General features: G+C 35.0%; 1 protein-coding gene across 3 annotated transcripts in view; it reads left to right on the forward strand.

Moving 5' to 3' along the window:
• Positions 1 to 17,924, forward strand: part of LOC150108890 (E3 ubiquitin-protein ligase RNF123-like) — a 660,886-nt gene that overhangs the window by 121,073 nt on the left and 521,889 nt on the right. For all 3 annotated transcript variants that reach the window (XM_090410696.1, XM_090410708.1, XM_090410702.1), the window contains one exon: positions 3,349 to 3,434. In XM_090410696.1, the coding sequence (XP_090266822.1) occupies positions 3,349 to 3,434 (86 nt within the window). The remainder of the gene's footprint in view (positions 1 to 3,348; positions 3,435 to 17,924) is intronic.

Raw genomic sequence — 17,924 nt, forward strand, 5'->3', positions numbered from 1 at the left:
TGTAGGTGGATTAATGCAATTATTAGTGTTTCATGTTAATTTATTTTCCTGGTATTGATGGCAACATGGAATAAAAAAAAAAAAATTAATATTTGTGTGTGAAGGTTTCTGTGGTTCAGTAGTTCGAGAGATAGATTCCAGTATTGAGACCACGTTTGTTAAATACGAACACGATACGTGAAAACCCGACAAGTTTCGTAAGTTGTATGACTTACATCGTCAGGGGCATTGGTGTATAAAAAAGGTTAAACACAACTAACAAAGATTAAATTCATAGTCCATTAGATGTTTCTAACTGTAACATTGAAAAAATTGAAACATTCGTTACTGAATGTTTGTTTTCACGTTCTGTGCTTCACGTGTGTTATGTCTGAGATCTGAGGAAGTTAGATTTTTTATGACTGCCGACCACACTTGGTGTAATATCAAACCTTGGTTTTTGTTGCACTGTAGGAATTCTAAGCATTTTTGCCGCTTTCTTGAACTTCCTTGTGAAACAGTTTTTATCAATATATGACATGATTGCATTTTTCCTGAAGTACTTTATGACCACTGGAAGTTGTGTGGAAAGCTAGGTCTGATTTGTGTTCTCTTCTTTTTTCTATGTCTTTTTTTGTTCTGCCATACGGATTTCTCCTGATCTTCTCGTCTGGCCTACGTAACAAATGCCACAAGAACAGTAGATTTGATAGACCCCCTGGATGGTGCGAAGGTTTCGGTGGATGTAGGAATCTTGTTTTTTTTTTTTGTTTTTTTTTTTAAAGGAGAAAAAGCTACTTTTAAGTACTTGCTGAGCAATGTCCCTAATCTGTTTTGTGACATTTGCAATGTATGGCAGTGAGATTGCATTCTTGAAATCTTGTTTTTCTATGTTGGTTGTGGGCGATGTGTTCAGGATTTTCTTGATTGTTTTTTGGCTCAAATTCATTAAATGTGATGTTCTGTATTAAGTAATGTAATTCCTCATTTTGCCTTTTTTTTTTCCATGCTCGATATCTTATATGCTCTGTCTCTCAAGGTTTTTATTATACCTATTTTTTGTGAGGGATGGTGGTGTGAGGCTGCATTAAGAAATCTTCCTGTAGTTGTCGATTTTCTGTAAACACAAAAGGTTAAACTTTTTTCTTTTTCATTTTTTCCTATGAGGCTATCCAGGAAAGGTAATTTTTTATGTTCTTCTATTTTCAAAGTGAATTTTATATTTGGGTGTATTCTGTTAAGATATTCTTTAAAAACAATTAATTCATCTGTCGTTCATGGCCAAATATCAAAAATGTCATCCACATACCGTAGCCATCTCTTAGGGTTCTTTTGATAATTTTTTAGAGCGTTAGTTTCATAGTTTTCCATTAAGAGGTTGGCTAATTAATATTTATTAAATTATTTGCTGATATTTAACTGGTATTTTATCCAGCATCTTTAGAGCACAAAAACAGTTTATCACAGTACGTTGAAACAACAATTTGGTATGACAGTGGGACTAGTTTAACAGACAACACAAGGAACTAAAGTCCTAATTAGGTGTTATCTATGTTGGAAAAAGAGAGAAAACAAATATTAATTAGATCTTAAAATGACTTGGGGAAAGGCTGGCTATGAATACAGCCACTCTCAAACCAGTGGTTTGGTTACACTATGTTGATGATGTGTTTGCTATTTGGCTAAATGGTCCAGACACATTGGATACATTTTTAGTGCATTTAAATAGTCAACGCTCTAAAATACACTTCATAATGGAACAAGAAGCTAATGACTGTCTGCCCTTCCTGGATACACTAATCACGTGGCTTCCAGATGGTTCGTTATCTTTTTCTGTTTATAGAAAACACACATACAGGGAGATATTTGCATAAACAGTCACGCTATCACCAGTGTGGTATCTCAACAGTGTGGTATCCTAAAAACACTAACTTACAGAGCTAGAGCTATTTGTTCCAATAACAATGCTCTTACTGATGAATTGGCTCACTTACATCACATCTTAGCCAATGGCTATAATCTCCATAGGATAGAAAAAAAAATACTAAATGTTCCCCAGAACCCCCCCCCCCCCCCTCCATTGCCTACCACACAAGACCGCAGCAGAACTGTTACCATCACCCATACATTCAAGGCATATCTGAAAAGATATCTAGAGTGCTCAAGAAATATTAGTTATGCACTGTATTTAAACCTTATGTCAAATTGTCAACTCTCATCTGCTCACCTAAGTACAAACTCTCTTCTTTATCACATCCAGGAATTTATGAAGTGCCCTGTTCTTGTAACCAGGCTTACTATGGACAGACATGAAGAACTGTTGACATCTGCCTTGGTGAACATAAAAAATATATTCAGCACTATCATTATGGCAAGTCAGGTCTAGCAAACCATGCTTTGGATAACCCTTCACACAGGATCAATTGGAAGAAAAAAGTGCTACACAGAAGTCATAAGTTTTTGTAATCAACAGAAGATTTAAAACTCCAAACCTCAACAAGTATGGCCATATAAATTTACCAAAAATCTGGGAGACCGTCATTTTAAGATCTAATTAATATTTGTTTTTTCTCATTTTCCAACATAATGTTGCCTAATTAGGATTTTAGTTCCTTCTCTTGTCATTTACAGTTTTTTAAACTAATCCCACTATTGTACCAAATTGTTGTTTTTTTACATACTGTGACAAACTGTTTTTGTGCTTTGAGGATGCTGGATATAATACCAACGAAATATCAGCAAATAAGTTAATAAATATTATTTTTTTATCATTCTGTGTTGTCATCAATACCGTGAAAATAAATTAACATGTACTGTGAGCACACAAGCCTTTCCATGCTTATTAACTTTCAGAAGAACAAAATTAAAGATAACACAGTATTGGAGAGTTCACCAAGTTATTTTTGAAGAAGAGTATTTCTAGGAAGCTAGTAAGAGCAAGCTTACATGCATAGTATTATTATAGTATTGTGTACATACTTTGGAGAGGCATACCATAAATTGATGTTTAATCTTTGTCATGATATATGCTTAATCAGATTTCTTTGAATGTACTAACTTTCTGTCTCACTTTAAAATTTTATAAACTGGCATATATATATATATATATATATATATATATATATATATATATATATATATTTTTTTTTTTTTAAAGTTATATTATATTATTTCATTATATAATATAACTATATTATATAATTATATATACTATTATATAATTATATTATATAATTATATATACTATTATATACTATAATATATTATATAACTACATTATATAATATATTATATTATTTCAGAAACACTGAATAAGTTCAGTGTTTCTGAAATAATATAATTTCTATATATTTCTAAATTTTTTTACAGGAAAATGGCATTATGAGTTAATGTTAGGATCAAAAGGTGTCATGCAATTAGGATGGGCTACTATTAATTGTAAATTTTCTCAGGAGGTTAGTATTTTGCATTGCACTTTCTTATTTGTATGAAGAATATTTTTGAAAGTGAGAATTACTTTTAATGAATTGAAGATATTTGTCCTTCCCAAATAAAGTGATATATGTGAACCGAATTGGCCTTATTTTTTTGATAAATTATAAGTAGGCTAATTTCATATAATTTAATATTGAAGGTTTCTGTTGAACATTGTCAAATGCCTTTTTGTAATCTATGAAGCAGAAAGCCATCAAATGATGAATTCGTTTAATTATATATATAAATTATGAATATTTAAGGTGGCTGAAAGCAGGGTGCATTCAAAGTGTGATCTGAATGAGGACTTGATGAGTGGTAACATATTGGTAACTGAAAGTGTTAATAGTGAGAATGTCATGAGAAGGATGAGTGCTTGTCTGACAGCAAAGAGGAACATTGTAAAAGAGCAGCGAAAAATTGGTAAAAAAACTATTTTGCAAAAGCGAATGAACTTAACAATCATTGGCGAGAATGACGAAAGTGATATAAATGTGATGAAAGTTGAAAAAGGGAGTGCAATTAATCATAAAGTGGTGAACGGCGTTGATGGTGAACAAGCATATATTGTTGGCAATAAAATTCAGAAAATGAGGGTGAGCAAAAAAAAATGATGCAAGATTTGAAAACTGAGCTGGTTAGATGAGGCAAGAGATGAAATTGATGTGGAGTGAAAAGAAGAGAATTCAAGATATGCATGGAAGATGAAAACTTTATAAGAACAACTGCTGCAGAGGATATATCTGGTCACCCCCAAAAGTAATGTCATTTTTAGCATTAAATTTTGAAAGGATATAAAAGATAAATCTCTTGCTAATTTAATCAAGTATATATTCTTCATTTGAATCAGTAATGCTCTTCCAACATTGTGAAACCTTCATCATGCCATTTCTTTAGAATTCAGGTTTGGAGACAAAGAAGTCACATAGGCTCAATTTCAGCTGTCTCTAATGCAGCGTTTCTCAAACTTTTCCTATGACGGAACACTTCACAAATCCTGAAATTTTAACGGAACACCTTGGTTAGAGTTGAGTGTCATCGGTCTCATATTCAATGTAAAGCTAAATGCACATATCACAGAAGCAAGCTGTATCGCATCACAAAAATGTGACAGCATACACTACAGGCATGCTGGGCCGCCTTGCATTGCATCGACCTTACTTGTGACTGCACGTTTCCTAAATTAGATACCTCCGTACTTCACTCACGCTCGAAGGTGTCGACAATCGCGGGCTGCTGAGTCAAGGCCAGTGCACTGTCCTTAATAGCACAATCCACAAAAAATAAATGCAAAGTGAGGAGTGTCTGATTTTCAAACATGTTTGAACTTGTTGTAGCATTTAAAACCATTACAGGCTCATATCAATTTTGATAATTTTTCACAGAACACTTATTCACTTTCTGCATATGTTCTGCAGAACCTAGTTTGAGAAACCTGCTCTAATGTATCGTATTGTTTTTCGTTAATGAAATGTTGCAAACTTCGAAATAAGTGGTAATCTGTAGGTGCAAGATCAGGAGAATACGTAGGATGTGGAAGCTTTTCCCAGCCGAGTTCCTCAATCTTGGTACAGGTGATTCTTGCACTATGAGGGCATGCATTATCATGACAAAAAACAACACCCTTTCGATTGACCAGAGAACACCTCTTTTCTTTGTTTTTCATTCATTTGATCGTGTTGTTCACAGTATACTTCAGCTGTGATTGTTTGGTTTTGTGGCAAAATTCAAAGTGTGTAATACCAGCAATATCCTACCAAATGCTTAACAAAACCTTCTGAGGGTGAAGGTCTTGTTTTGGCTGAGGTTTAGCCTGTTCCCCTGAATGAACCCACTGCCTTCAGTGCTTAACATTCTTGTAAAGTATCCACTTTTTATCACCGGTGACTACGACTCAAAAACAGAGATTGAACCTCTCGAGAATGAAGAACAGGGCAGATGTTGATGCGCTCTCTTCAATTGTTTCATCATTTTGTGAGGAATCCACTTGGCAAGTATAGACATTATTCCAGGCTATTACAAATAGCGATGAATGGTCGATGAAGATGAATTACAATCTTTTGCTAAATCTTCAACAGTTTCATTGGCATTTCTTGTAATAGTGGCTTCCAATTATCGAGAGAGATAGACACAGTGTGCCCAGAGTGAGGGGGTCTTTCAAGCTAATTGAAAGACTTACATTTTTTAGTTTTAGCAGCATTGCTGCCTTTTTTGAACTCAAAGCATGAGGTGCCGAATGTGCTCTTCAGTGACTTCCATAGTAACAAAGGGTTATTTAAACAATAACTTGTGTATGATGTTCTTGCAATGTGGAATTCCTTAGAATGAGGCCACCTCAGCTTCGCAGTACTTATAAAGCTTTAAAAATTACGTTTAGACAAGCTGAGTCACGTTTGAACAAGTGCACAGTATAAAAAATGGCATTACTTTTGGGATGACTTGATAGTTCAGATATTGGATGAATAGTTCATAAAGGTCTTTCATTCTTGTGAATCTGACATCATGGAGAGTTTGAGAGCAGCTAATGAGGAGGAGGAGGAGAGACTAATTGTAAGTGAGCAAGAGGTATATGAGGAATTAATCTTGATGTTAATTAGGCTCTGGGACTTGATAATATATCAACACTTATTTTGAAGGAATGTGCCAGGGAGTTGCCATCTGCCTTGACATATTTGTTGAATATGAGTCGTGCACTGGGGCATGTTCCGAAGGAGTTGAAGGAAGGCAAGATTGTGCTGCTTCATAATGAAGGTGGCGGAATTCAAGCATCAAATTATAAGCCTATGCTCGTGTCAGTTGTTGTTGTGGTTAAAGTGTTGGAGAGGCTGGTGAGAACCAAGATCCAGAATTTGGTTGACAACAATGTTATTATCTTTGATGGATAGCATGGATTTGATAAAGGGAGGTCATGTTTCAGTAATCTACCTTACTTATTGCAATAAGATGACAGCTTCATTGGACAAAGGAGATGGATACACAGTAGTATATTTAGATTTTGCAAAGGCTTTTGATAGATGACCACATAAGTTGATGGTCAAACTGGAGCAAATGGGCTTGGTTATTAGACTAGTGCATTGATATTTTAAGGACACTTGTGACATAAAGATTGTATAATATAAACACATATTCACAAGAAAGATATTTAATTAGCCAAATATTTCGGTCTGAAAATTGCAGACCATCTTTAGTGGCACTACAAGAACAATTTAAAAAACACAAGGTGGAATACTAACAATAGATCATTTATAAATAGAACAAACCACATGATGTTATATCACTAAGTGTTAAAGGGAAACATTTTTAAGCAGAGACATGATTGAATTGAAGATCGTTGTCGTCGTCCGGTAGCATCCTCTAGCAAGAGGGTTGCAGCAGATGAGCAGCTCTTCTCCATTACTCTCTGTCTGTTGCTTCCATCATTCTTAAACCAATCCATTCCACGATGTCATTAAACCACTCCCTAGTTGGTCCTCCACATCTTCTCTTCCCCTCGACTTTCCCTTGTAATATAGTTCTTGTCAGGTGACAAGAACTATATTACAAGCAGTGTTCTTTCCATCCCAACTTGTCTTAAAACTTCTGGATTTGATATTCTTTCTGTATAGCAAATCTTTTCCATCTTTCTATAACAACCACATTTCCAATGCATTAATTCTTTCCATATCTCTCTTTCTGAGTGTCCATGACTCACTTCCATAACTTGCAATACTCCAAATTCTTATTCTTATAAGGAATATAGGTGAAAAAGATATGGAAGTGTTATGGCAAATTATTAATGGAATTTATGAAGGACAAGAATTACCAGAGGAGTTTAGAAGATCAATTTTTATCCCCATTCCAAAAAAAAAACGGGAGTTTTAGACTGTAACAATTTTAGAACAATAAATCTTATAACTCACACAGCAAAAATTCTGGTGCAAATAATTTTAGAGAGAATTAGGAATAAAATAGATAAAGAAATGAATGAGGAACAGTTTGGATTCAGAACCAAAATAGGAACTAGAGAGGCTATAACTTGTCTAAGAATTATTGGGGAGAAAACACTAAACCATGGTGGAAAGTTGTTTTTTTGGGGATTTCTAGATTTTAAAAAGGCATTTGATACAGTGAAACATGAAAGACTTTTTGACATTCTAGAAAATACTGATATTGACTCTTATGACTTGGAAATTTTAAAGAAATTATATTGGTTAAGAATTAATAGTTAAGAATTGAAGATATTAATTAATAATTTCAAAAATTTTTTAAATAACATAAAAATAATGTGAATTAATGAATTATCCTGATTAGATTTTCCCAGATTTTTGATACAGATATACAGTCATTCCTAACCTTAATCGGAATGACTGTATATCTATATCAAAAATCTGGGAAAGTCTAATCAGGATAACTCATTAATTCACATTATTTTTGTTACTTAAAAAATATTTTTGAAATTATTAATTAATATCTTCAATTCAATCATCTCTGCTTAAAAATATTTCCCTTTAATACTTAGTGATATAACATCACCTGGCTTATTCTATTTATAAACGATCTATTGTTAGTATTCCACCTTGTATTTTTTAAACTGTTCTTGTAGTGCCACTGAAGATGGTCTGCAATTTTCAGACTGAAATATTTGGCTAATTAAATATCTTTCTTGTGAATATGTTTATATTATACAGACTAGTGCATTACATTGGAGATTGGTTGTCTAATACGTATCAGCACGTTGTGTATGAGAGCAATATACTGTAAGAGGAAAGTCACTAGTGGAGTGCCTCAGGGGTCTGCTTTTGGGCCATTGCTGTTTAATCTGTAAGTTAATATTAGGGAAAATTTGGATGGGGATATTCAGTTGTTTTGCAAATGATGCGAAGTTGGGACAAACTGAGGTGTAGAGTAGATGTTCTGGCCTTACAAAAAGAGTTGAATAGATTGAGTGAATGGGCACGGGAGTGTGGGATGCCAGTTCAGTGTAGCAAAATGTAAGGTTTTAAAATTTGGGAAACAAAGGTGGGGATATGTTGGTGGAGGAAATAAGAAATCTTGGGGTGATGGTGGATAAGGATCTAAAATTTAGTGGACACATTGCCAGAATTGTGAGGATAACACAACGGATTCTGGAAATGATGTGGAGGACATTGACTTGTAGAAGTAAGGAGATTCTTGTTCCATTGTATATGGCCTTGATTAGGCCACATTTGGGCTACTATGCACAGATTTGGTCACCTGGTTTTCAAATGGATGAAGAGATGTTGAAAAGCGTCCAGAGGTGATTGACGGTAGTTTCTGATCTCTGGAATGTTGAACATGAAGAAAGGTTGAGAAGATGCAATTTACAGAGTCTAGTGGATAGAAGAAAGAGGGGTGATATGTCAAACATACAAGTTGGTAAGGGGGTTGCTATAGGATTAACGTTGAAGAGATTTTTTATAAAATAGTGGGAGATTGGAGAGGAACAAGAGGTCAACACTGGAAGTTGTATAAGTAGGATGTAAACAAGGGAGTGAGAAGCATGTTTTTTTGTATGCAGTTTGTGAATGATTTGAATGCCTTGCTTGAAAGTGTGGTGTCTGCAGAGAATTTGAATGTGTTTAAGGCTAGGTATGATGAGCTGTGTGTGTATGACAAAGGGACTTCCTAGATGAGTCTCTGACTCCATGGGGTCATAGGATAATATTTATATAATAATTGTCCACTGCTGTTTTATATCAGCTAGTCAAAATGTTTGTTTTGTTACTTTAGCTAAACTGATTGAGAGTTGACTTGATTACGAATTTTTGCCATGGGTTACACTGCTTGGGTCATATCTGCCCAAGAATTGATATTTTCTTGGTGGACAATATCAAGCAACTCTTGTGTTATAACTACAAACTCTTGATCACTTTCAAACCTAAGTTTCAAAGAACAAATATCATTCTGGTATGTGTGTAAAATATTAATGAATATTTATAATCCTCCCTTTCCATTTAAAAAAAAAATTCTGACTTGTATGAAACATTCTTTGTGCATGATATATATATATATATATATATATATATATATATATATATATATATATAAAATCAGTGATTAGTTGCTGCTTTAAGGGAGCAATTTTAAACTTTGTGTTATTGTTAAATTATTATTTCATGATATTTAAATAATGTTTAATACTGTCTTGGCCAACAAAGTATGTTCTCAAGATTTTGCAGCATTGGTAGCCATCTTTATTGAGGGTCTCTGAAGAGAGACGATTCTGAGCTGCTTCTTCATTATCATTTAAACTTGGCTTCATATTTTTTTTTCACCTCTGATAATGAGTTCAATAATCTTTTTCTGTGACAGAGTGAGCATTTCACATATTTAACAATGCCTATGTAGTAGGAAAGTTTTTTTTTTTTGTATTTTCTTTTGTTTCTCATGATTATCATCTGTCATCTTAGCTTCTGTGGGCTGTGATTTACTTAGCTTGGTAATGCCTTCTTATCCGAAACAGCAGTGATGTCAGCAATTCTGTTCCATGATGTTCAAATAAAGTGCATAGTATTAAGGACTTCAAATCTGTATTCTTTTGAATTCTTCATGTTTAATAAAATGTCTGCGCGGTTAGCCTAGTGGCTTTGCGCTTCGCAACCATATGCCTGGGGAAAGATTGTCCTAGGTTCGATTCCCGTCGGAGACGTGAGGAGCTGAAGGATCTTCCTCAGCCATAGCCAAGTTAGCCGGTCTTGGGCGCGGGCAGTAGGGTTTTTTCCGCCAGTTTGTCTGGTGTTTTTCATCTCGCAAGCAGGCAAACCGGATGCTTGAACACACAGGGATACAGTCAAGAATACCTTGAGGCATAGGAGTGACCATTCTATCCTCGTATTTCGGTTACGAAATCCAAGCATGCTTGGAAGGTTGTGGGCCTTAAAGGCCTGTTAAAGCCATTGGGATAGATATGTTTAATAAAATAGTTCAGAAGCATTCTTCTGTTGAATGTTTCAAATGCTGGGGTATTCTTTAATTCCTTAGCTGCATTACTGTGATGTTTATAGGGAAAAATGCAAATTTCAGTTGCACTGCTTATTTCTGTATGAGAGTGCGATTTTCTACAAGTCATAAAATTTTCTGTCCTTTTCTCAACTTAAGAGGTACACCAAAAAAATAAAAGAAATGATCAAGAAAATAAATGATCCACAGAACTTTTCATTCAAGAGCAGTGATGGCAAAATATTATTATTATGCGACACCTCCAGGGAGTTCAAAGACTCGTTGAGGGAGGACACCTACTCTACAACTTACTGTTTCCACCACTCAATCCACCAACTACAATGAACTGCAACTACACCAATGCCATCTACCATCCTCTGCCACCACTAGTATTTTCATAGACAATTACAAATCCATGCCCACAGTGGGATTCGAACCTGCAGCCTTTTGGCTGCAGAGCGGATATGCTAACCACTTGGCCAACCAGGCTGGCTCTGGAAATGTTCATGTCCATAAGCCACACATTTACAGCAGTAGCCTTATGATACAGTGCATTTCTTGCTGAAAGAGAGAATGGTCATTTCCAGAAAAATGGAAGTAGAAATAGAAGTGGAAGCATTGCATTGTCCAGAATGTTCAGATATCTCTGAGTTCAATGTTCATGACACCACAAACAGAAGTCTGAGGTGAAAACAGGACCATACCATTACACTGCCACCTCCAGATTTCATAGTTACGGTTATGCACTCTGGTAAGCGACGTTCACCAGGCATCTTGTCCATCTATTTGGTAGAGGGCGTAGAGTGATCCGATTCATCTCCATAACACAACTTTCCAAGCTTCCATAACCCACGGATTATGTAAATGTCTTCTGTTTTCAGCTTCACAAAACTCCAATTTATGCTATCTACAAACACTTGACTTGTTACATGGCACGATGCACCTTGCCCGTGGGGGTATCCGTTGACTTTTTTCCAAGCTGTGGATGTGTGTACATATACACAGGATAGCCCATAAGTCATGAAGAGGCTTAAAATGTGAATAACTTTTTTTATTATTAATTTTTTTTCATTTTATTATTTTTTTCAGGTATTCTAAGGAACTTTTGGGGAACTCTTCCTATTCAAGATTTAAATGAGACACGAATTAAAACCTCTAGATTATCAGTAATGTGCAAATTTTACAATTTGCTTTGGCAAATCTTTATGAATAATTTTGCAAGCATCTGAAATTAATTGGCCATTATGTTCTCCACATCTGACAAACGTAATGGCCAGCTGAAGGAGAACATTCGTGCAGAAATTAGGACACTGCAGCCAGAAACATTAAGAACTATCTTGGAACATGCTGTAGAAAGGGCCTGTCTCTGTGAAGTTGATATTTACATAATCTGGTTTTTCATAACTGATAAAGAAATCTTAGGATCAGGGGTGCTTAAGGGTCAAAGCTGTATAACTGAGAGGAGACCTCCACATAGTCTTCAAAGGAATGCAGAGAACCTACCAGGGCTTTTGACCTAATGTCCAGTCCCCGCCTTCTCATGGTGCACCTTGTTAGATATCTACCCGGATACTGAACAACCAAGTATGGGCTGGTAATTTGAGATTTAGCCGACCAAATTGTATTCTTATTGACTTAAACCACAAATAAAATAATGGTACAACACGACAGAATTTCATGCCGGCTGGGGTGTCTCTGGGTTAAACAAGGTTCCCGTTGTTTTCGCCAGGAAACCAGGGCAAACGGTGAAAAGTTAGTTGCTGGAACAAATCCTGAAACACAACTCAACATCAACTGAGTTCAAGATCGGTACTATCAACATAAGAAGCCTGAATGGTAAAGAAATGGAGCTGGCTCAGGAATTGGTAAGTACCAGATCAACATAATAGGAGTGACCGAAACAAAAAAGACAAACTGGCGAGTTCTTTCTAAGCAATAAATACAAAATGCTATATTCAGGCTAAAGGAGGAATATCTATAGTATTCATCATTAATACAAGGCTAATCTTCTTCAATGACAGTCAATATCTAGTAGAGTGATATGGGCAAATATCAGAATGGAGAGCTGGACAATGATACTTATTTGTGCCTATGGTCTCACAGAAGATTCTAAAGTAGAAGGGAAGGAATATTTTGAGGCTTTACAGAAAGCAAATGACAATGAAAAAGTAAAAGTTGGTCCTTGTTGGGGATCTAAATAACAGAGTAGGAATTGATTGTCAGCTATACAAAAATATATTGGGAAAATTTTAAGAAAAGAGCAAAGCTATTAATAATGGCAAATACCTGTTGGATTTCTGACCAGGACATGGACTGGTTATTACTAACACAATAATCCAACATAAAAATGTGCACAAATTCACACGAAGAGAAGAGGCAAGGAATAAGAAAAGTCTCATTGAATATGTTATTGTTGATAGTGATGTTTTCTTCCTGGTGAAGGACACCAGAGTGTACAGAGGATTAGAAATTGGAAGTGATCACCATTTAGTGTTGAGCAGAATAAAATTGAATTTCATATTGAAAAGAAGAACATGTAAGAAAGTTTTAAAGTGAATAAAAGTTGAGCAGCTCTCAGATATGAACTGTAGACTAAATAACGCAAACATGATTGAAGAAAAAATGAAAGAGTTTGAGAACAGGAACCAATTTGAGATTCATTGGCAAGCAATGAAGAAAACACTGATTGATTTAGCCAGAGAGGCATGTGGTGAGGTTGCTTGTAAGGATAGAAACATCAGAGCTCCATGGTGGAGCTCTGAAGTTTTACACAGGAAGTTAAAGAGGGCAGTGAAAGAAAAGAAAGCATATCCAAAGTTCCTGGCAAATGAGTCAGCTTGTGCTCTTAGAGAATGCAGAGACAAATATAAGAAATCTAAACACTGTGTAAAACTAGCTAAACAAAAGTCATGGGAGGACTTTGGTAAGAACATAGAAAATAAATATCAAGAAGGTGACAAAATATTCTGGAGGTTGTTGAAGAAGCTAAGAAATGGAGGAAAGAGTGCCGTAAAAGGAATTAGAGATGACAAAGGTGACATGAAAGTAGGAGAAAAAGATATCCTTGAAGTATGGAGTAATTACTTCGAAAAATTTCTAAATTCAACAAGTAGTGATAGCACAGTGGTAAAAAAAACACTCAACAGGCATGCAGTCAGGAATGCATATCCACACTTGAAGCAGAAAAAGCCATCAAAAGCCTGAAATGTGGAAAGGCAGCAGGAGTAGATGATATTCAACTATAAATGCTCAATTAAGGAGGTATAAATGTCTTGCACTGCATGGTTCAGAAGACCTGAACAGGGACAATTTTCATATGATTTTAGTAGATCTCTTATAGTACCCATATACAAAAAGAGAAATAAAATTGAATGTGAGAATTACAGATGCATATCCCTACTGAGTGTTGCTTGTAAGATTTATCCAAGCATACTTGAAAAACGGTTGAGTAAGATTTTGGAAGGGAACCCTGGATTCTGGACAAATAGTGGCTGTCAGGATCAGATTTTCACTTTACGAAAAATAGTTGAGAAATCATGGAAATATAACAAAGATCTGTATTTAAGTTTTGTAGAATTGGAAAAGGCGTATGACATGGTGTCATGAGAAAAGCTAACTCTACAGTTATATCAAGCAATACTTAGTCTTTATTTGAGTTGTAAGTCAGTAGTTAGAATTGATGGAAGTACAGGAAGATGGTTTGATGTTAAATCTGGTGTCAGACAAGGATGTATATTATCTCCTCTGTTATTCATTATCTTTATGGATCACATTATGAAGGAAAGCAGTATTAAACCTGATATCAAAATTGGAGATGTTAATTTCTGCTCTTTATCTTATGCAGATGATGTTATACTTTTAAATAAATATGATTTATTTAAATAACTGTCTAATAAATATGGTATGAAAATCAGCAATAACAAGATAAAGACAACGAAAATAGGCAGAAACATTGAAAATATCAACTACATCATGAATGGAGATCCTATACAATAAGTAAAACATTTCGGCTACTTAGGCATGATTTTTAGTGAAAATGCTAAATTAAATATGGAAATAGACAACAAAATCAATAAAGCTGGTATGGTAGGAAGTCAACTGAATAAATTTATTTTTTATAAGAGAAAATTTAATCAAAATACTAAATTAGCTTTATACAAGACAGCGTTCAAGCCAATTTTAACTTATGGATCTGAGAGCTGGGTTAGAAATAAAGCACTTGACCGAAGACTAGAGACTACAGATATGAGAGTCCTGAGAAACATTAGGGGCATGAACAGATGGCATCAAGGGCAATATTATAATTAAAAATGAAGATATTAGGAAAGAATTTGACATTGTTAGCATCCAGAAATGTGTTAGTATAGCTAATTTCAGGTGGTATGGGCACTTAAACAGAATGGAAGAGGAAAGATTAGCAAAACAAGTGTTCTTTGCCAGGTTGGCTGGAAAAAGACCCAGAGGAAGACCAAGATATAGGTGGATTGATACAGTAAAAAGACCTTGGAAGCAAGAAATATAAGATCTGATAATGTTGGAGTCTTGACAGATTGCAGATTGATTTGGAGGAAAATTGTTGATTGGAAGTTAGTAGTAATGATGTAAGTTCTTCATGTAGTACTATCATAATATCCTGTACACTCCCTTGAGGATATGTCAGGAATTTGATGATGATAATGAAAAAAATCTCCATGTTCTGTATTTCTTATAACAAAAAAAAAAAAAAAAAGAATAAAAATGACAGTTACTAAATGTAACCCTTCATGATTTACGGGCCATCCTATATATATAGATATAGGCACCAAGCTGCATAAAACATGAAAATCAACAGTGAACTGTCAAAAAATTTCCCAATACAAAAAACAGGTATTTAGCAGGGATATGTGCTTTCCTTTCTTTTTTTTCTGAGTTTCTTTTGTGTAATTTCAGTGAAGATATTTTTGAAAGTATCGAAAAACTGGATGGAGTCAAAATAGGAAGAATAAATATAAATAATCTTTTATTATGCAGATAATACTATATTGATTGCTGAGAGAGAGAGAGAAATACTTGAAAAAATAATAGAGCAAATACAAATAATACACAATAAAAAAATATGGCTTTACATTAAATTAAAAAAAAAGAAACCAACTATGTAAGCAGAGAAAATATCATAAGCAGAGGAAAAAAAATCTATCTCAGAGTTAAAAATCAAAGTAGAAAACCAAACTTATTTAGGGCATTTTATTAAGAGGATTACCATGATCCCATGGCTTGAGAAGCTACAAGGAAAGAATGTTAGTAGTGCATGTTAACTTGTCAGAGATTGTTTGAGAGAAGCGATATCACACTGCATACCTAAGCTCAGGAGGATAAACCAAGTTGGGATCAAGTCGATAAGTAGAGATACGAAGTAAGAGCTGCAAAAAAATAAAACACTGTGAAGAATATAAAGAAAAATGTAATCAGCATACTCATGAGCAGTACAGAGTGTAAGCAGAAAGGGTGACTAGTATGGTTAAAAGCCAAATCCGATTATGAGAGAAAATCAGCTAAGCAAGATAAAGTAAATCCAAAAGGATAGGAAAGTTATTATCCCTCTTATGATTCAGCTGTATCTTGACTGCAACACATTTGTTACAGCTGAGTTTCTTGGAAATCAGGCAGTAGAGAGGATTTAGAAATGAGTGACATGTCTGTGGAATGCTCCCTATGATAATGGGTTACAAAGTCTGGATGATAGACAGAAAAGAGGGGATATGATAGAAACTTATATTAACAAATTGATGCAAAGGAAAATTTTCACTATCTGACAAATAGAGAACTAAGGGTCGTCAGTGAAAGTTTGTAAGAGTGTGATTAGTAAGGATGTGCAGACTAGATATTTTTGCATGCATGGAGAATGGTGAATGAGTTAGTTCCCTGACAGTGAAGGAGCTTAAGAAGAGGTGTGATAGGTTTGTGTGTATAATAATTAGTTTGGGTTCTCCCATGATGAGTCTTTGCAATCCATGGAGATGCTGTATAAAAACTTAATTGCAGGTGAAACTATGTAGTATCACCTGCATTAACATGTTCATTGCCAATCACACGATATTGCGGGATGCGAGTTCTCACCAACCGGCCGATCACGCATTATCGCGTTGACGTCGCTAACTAAATAAAAAAATTAAAAAATTTTGGCCACCACACGAAATTCCAATTTTCAGCTTGGTAATGAACGATATCGCGCGAGTACGCGATGCGAGTTCTCACCAAACGGCCGATCACGCGTTATCGCGTGGACGTCGCTAACTAAATAAAAAAATAAAAAAAATTTGGCCACCACACGAAATTCCAATTTTCAGCTTGGCAATGAAAGTGTTAAACACATCCTTCACATCATTATTCTTTATTTCTGTAAAATTATTATTATTATGTGACACCTTCAGAGAGTCCAAGGACACTAAATACATCTCATCCTCTCCATTACTACTCAATTCTCCAACTATGACACTACTGTCATCAACACCATCTATCGCCCATCATCATCATCATCATCACCACCACCACCACCAACAACAACAGTATTTTTGTCTGTAAATTGCATGTGTCCTGAAGGCTGATTTGTCTGTATGCAGTATGAAAAACCTGAGTTTCCAGGAGAAAAAATCCTGCTTTCAGTTGAAGGTGAGTTAGCCATATGAGATCGGCTAACTCACCTTCAACTGAAAAAGCCCACATGAGGATTCCCCTCATCAAGACGAGAATCGAACCAAAGTCTTTTCCAATCAAAGGGCACAATGTTCTGCTATTCTTCCTTCATTAAACTTATTCTTAAAAAAATTAAAAATTAAAAAATCCTTCATTAAACTTATCTGTTTGTCTTCTCAAGTGCTGACACTGTGAACACTTGTGCTGAATGTGCCTTAGCACATTCAGCACAAATCTAGAAAGGATAGCCCATAACTGATTTCCAAGTGCTGTATCCAGCCATCAGAATATTTGAAATCATCCAAATCAAGATGAAAAGCAAATTTATCAGCTTTTCAATTCCAAAACATTGCTATCCATGTATGCTTGTTCTTATTCCAAGAAAAATTTATTCAGTTTAGTAAAGCATTTTGATTACTTACAGATGCATGCGCACACATTCTTTTTTTTTTCAAGAAAATTTTATCCATTTAGTAAAGCATTTCTAGTAATTGATACTTTTGCTGGAATAGTTTGTATTCACTTAGGAGGTAGTGAGCACATTTCATTTTGTCATTGTTCTTGATGGGTAAACAAGCATTGAAGTTAAGGCCTGATGTAAAGCAATCTGGAGGAAGACCGCAGAAATGCTAGAGGGATCCTGGACTTGAAGAGCTCAAAACAGAAACGAATGGAGATGAAGTTGGTACTTGCAGCAAAGAACCTTAGAGGTTTAGCAAGCTAAGAAGACTGTTCTTCATTGCTGAAAAACTACTTTTCAGGATGCTATACTTATTTATTTTTTGTTTTATTTTTCCTGCTTCAGAATTTTCATAGCTTTTAGATTTGTTTCCTTTAAAATTTCTACGTTCATTTCAGTG

The sequence above is a fragment of the Typopeltis vanoorti genome, chromosome 2, assembly GCF_054136105.1.
Source record: "Typopeltis vanoorti isolate ZY-2024b chromosome 2, IOZ_Tvanoo_1.0, whole genome shotgun sequence".
In the NCBI taxonomy this organism is placed as follows: domain Eukaryota; kingdom Metazoa; phylum Arthropoda; class Arachnida; order Uropygi; family Thelyphonidae; genus Typopeltis; species Typopeltis vanoorti.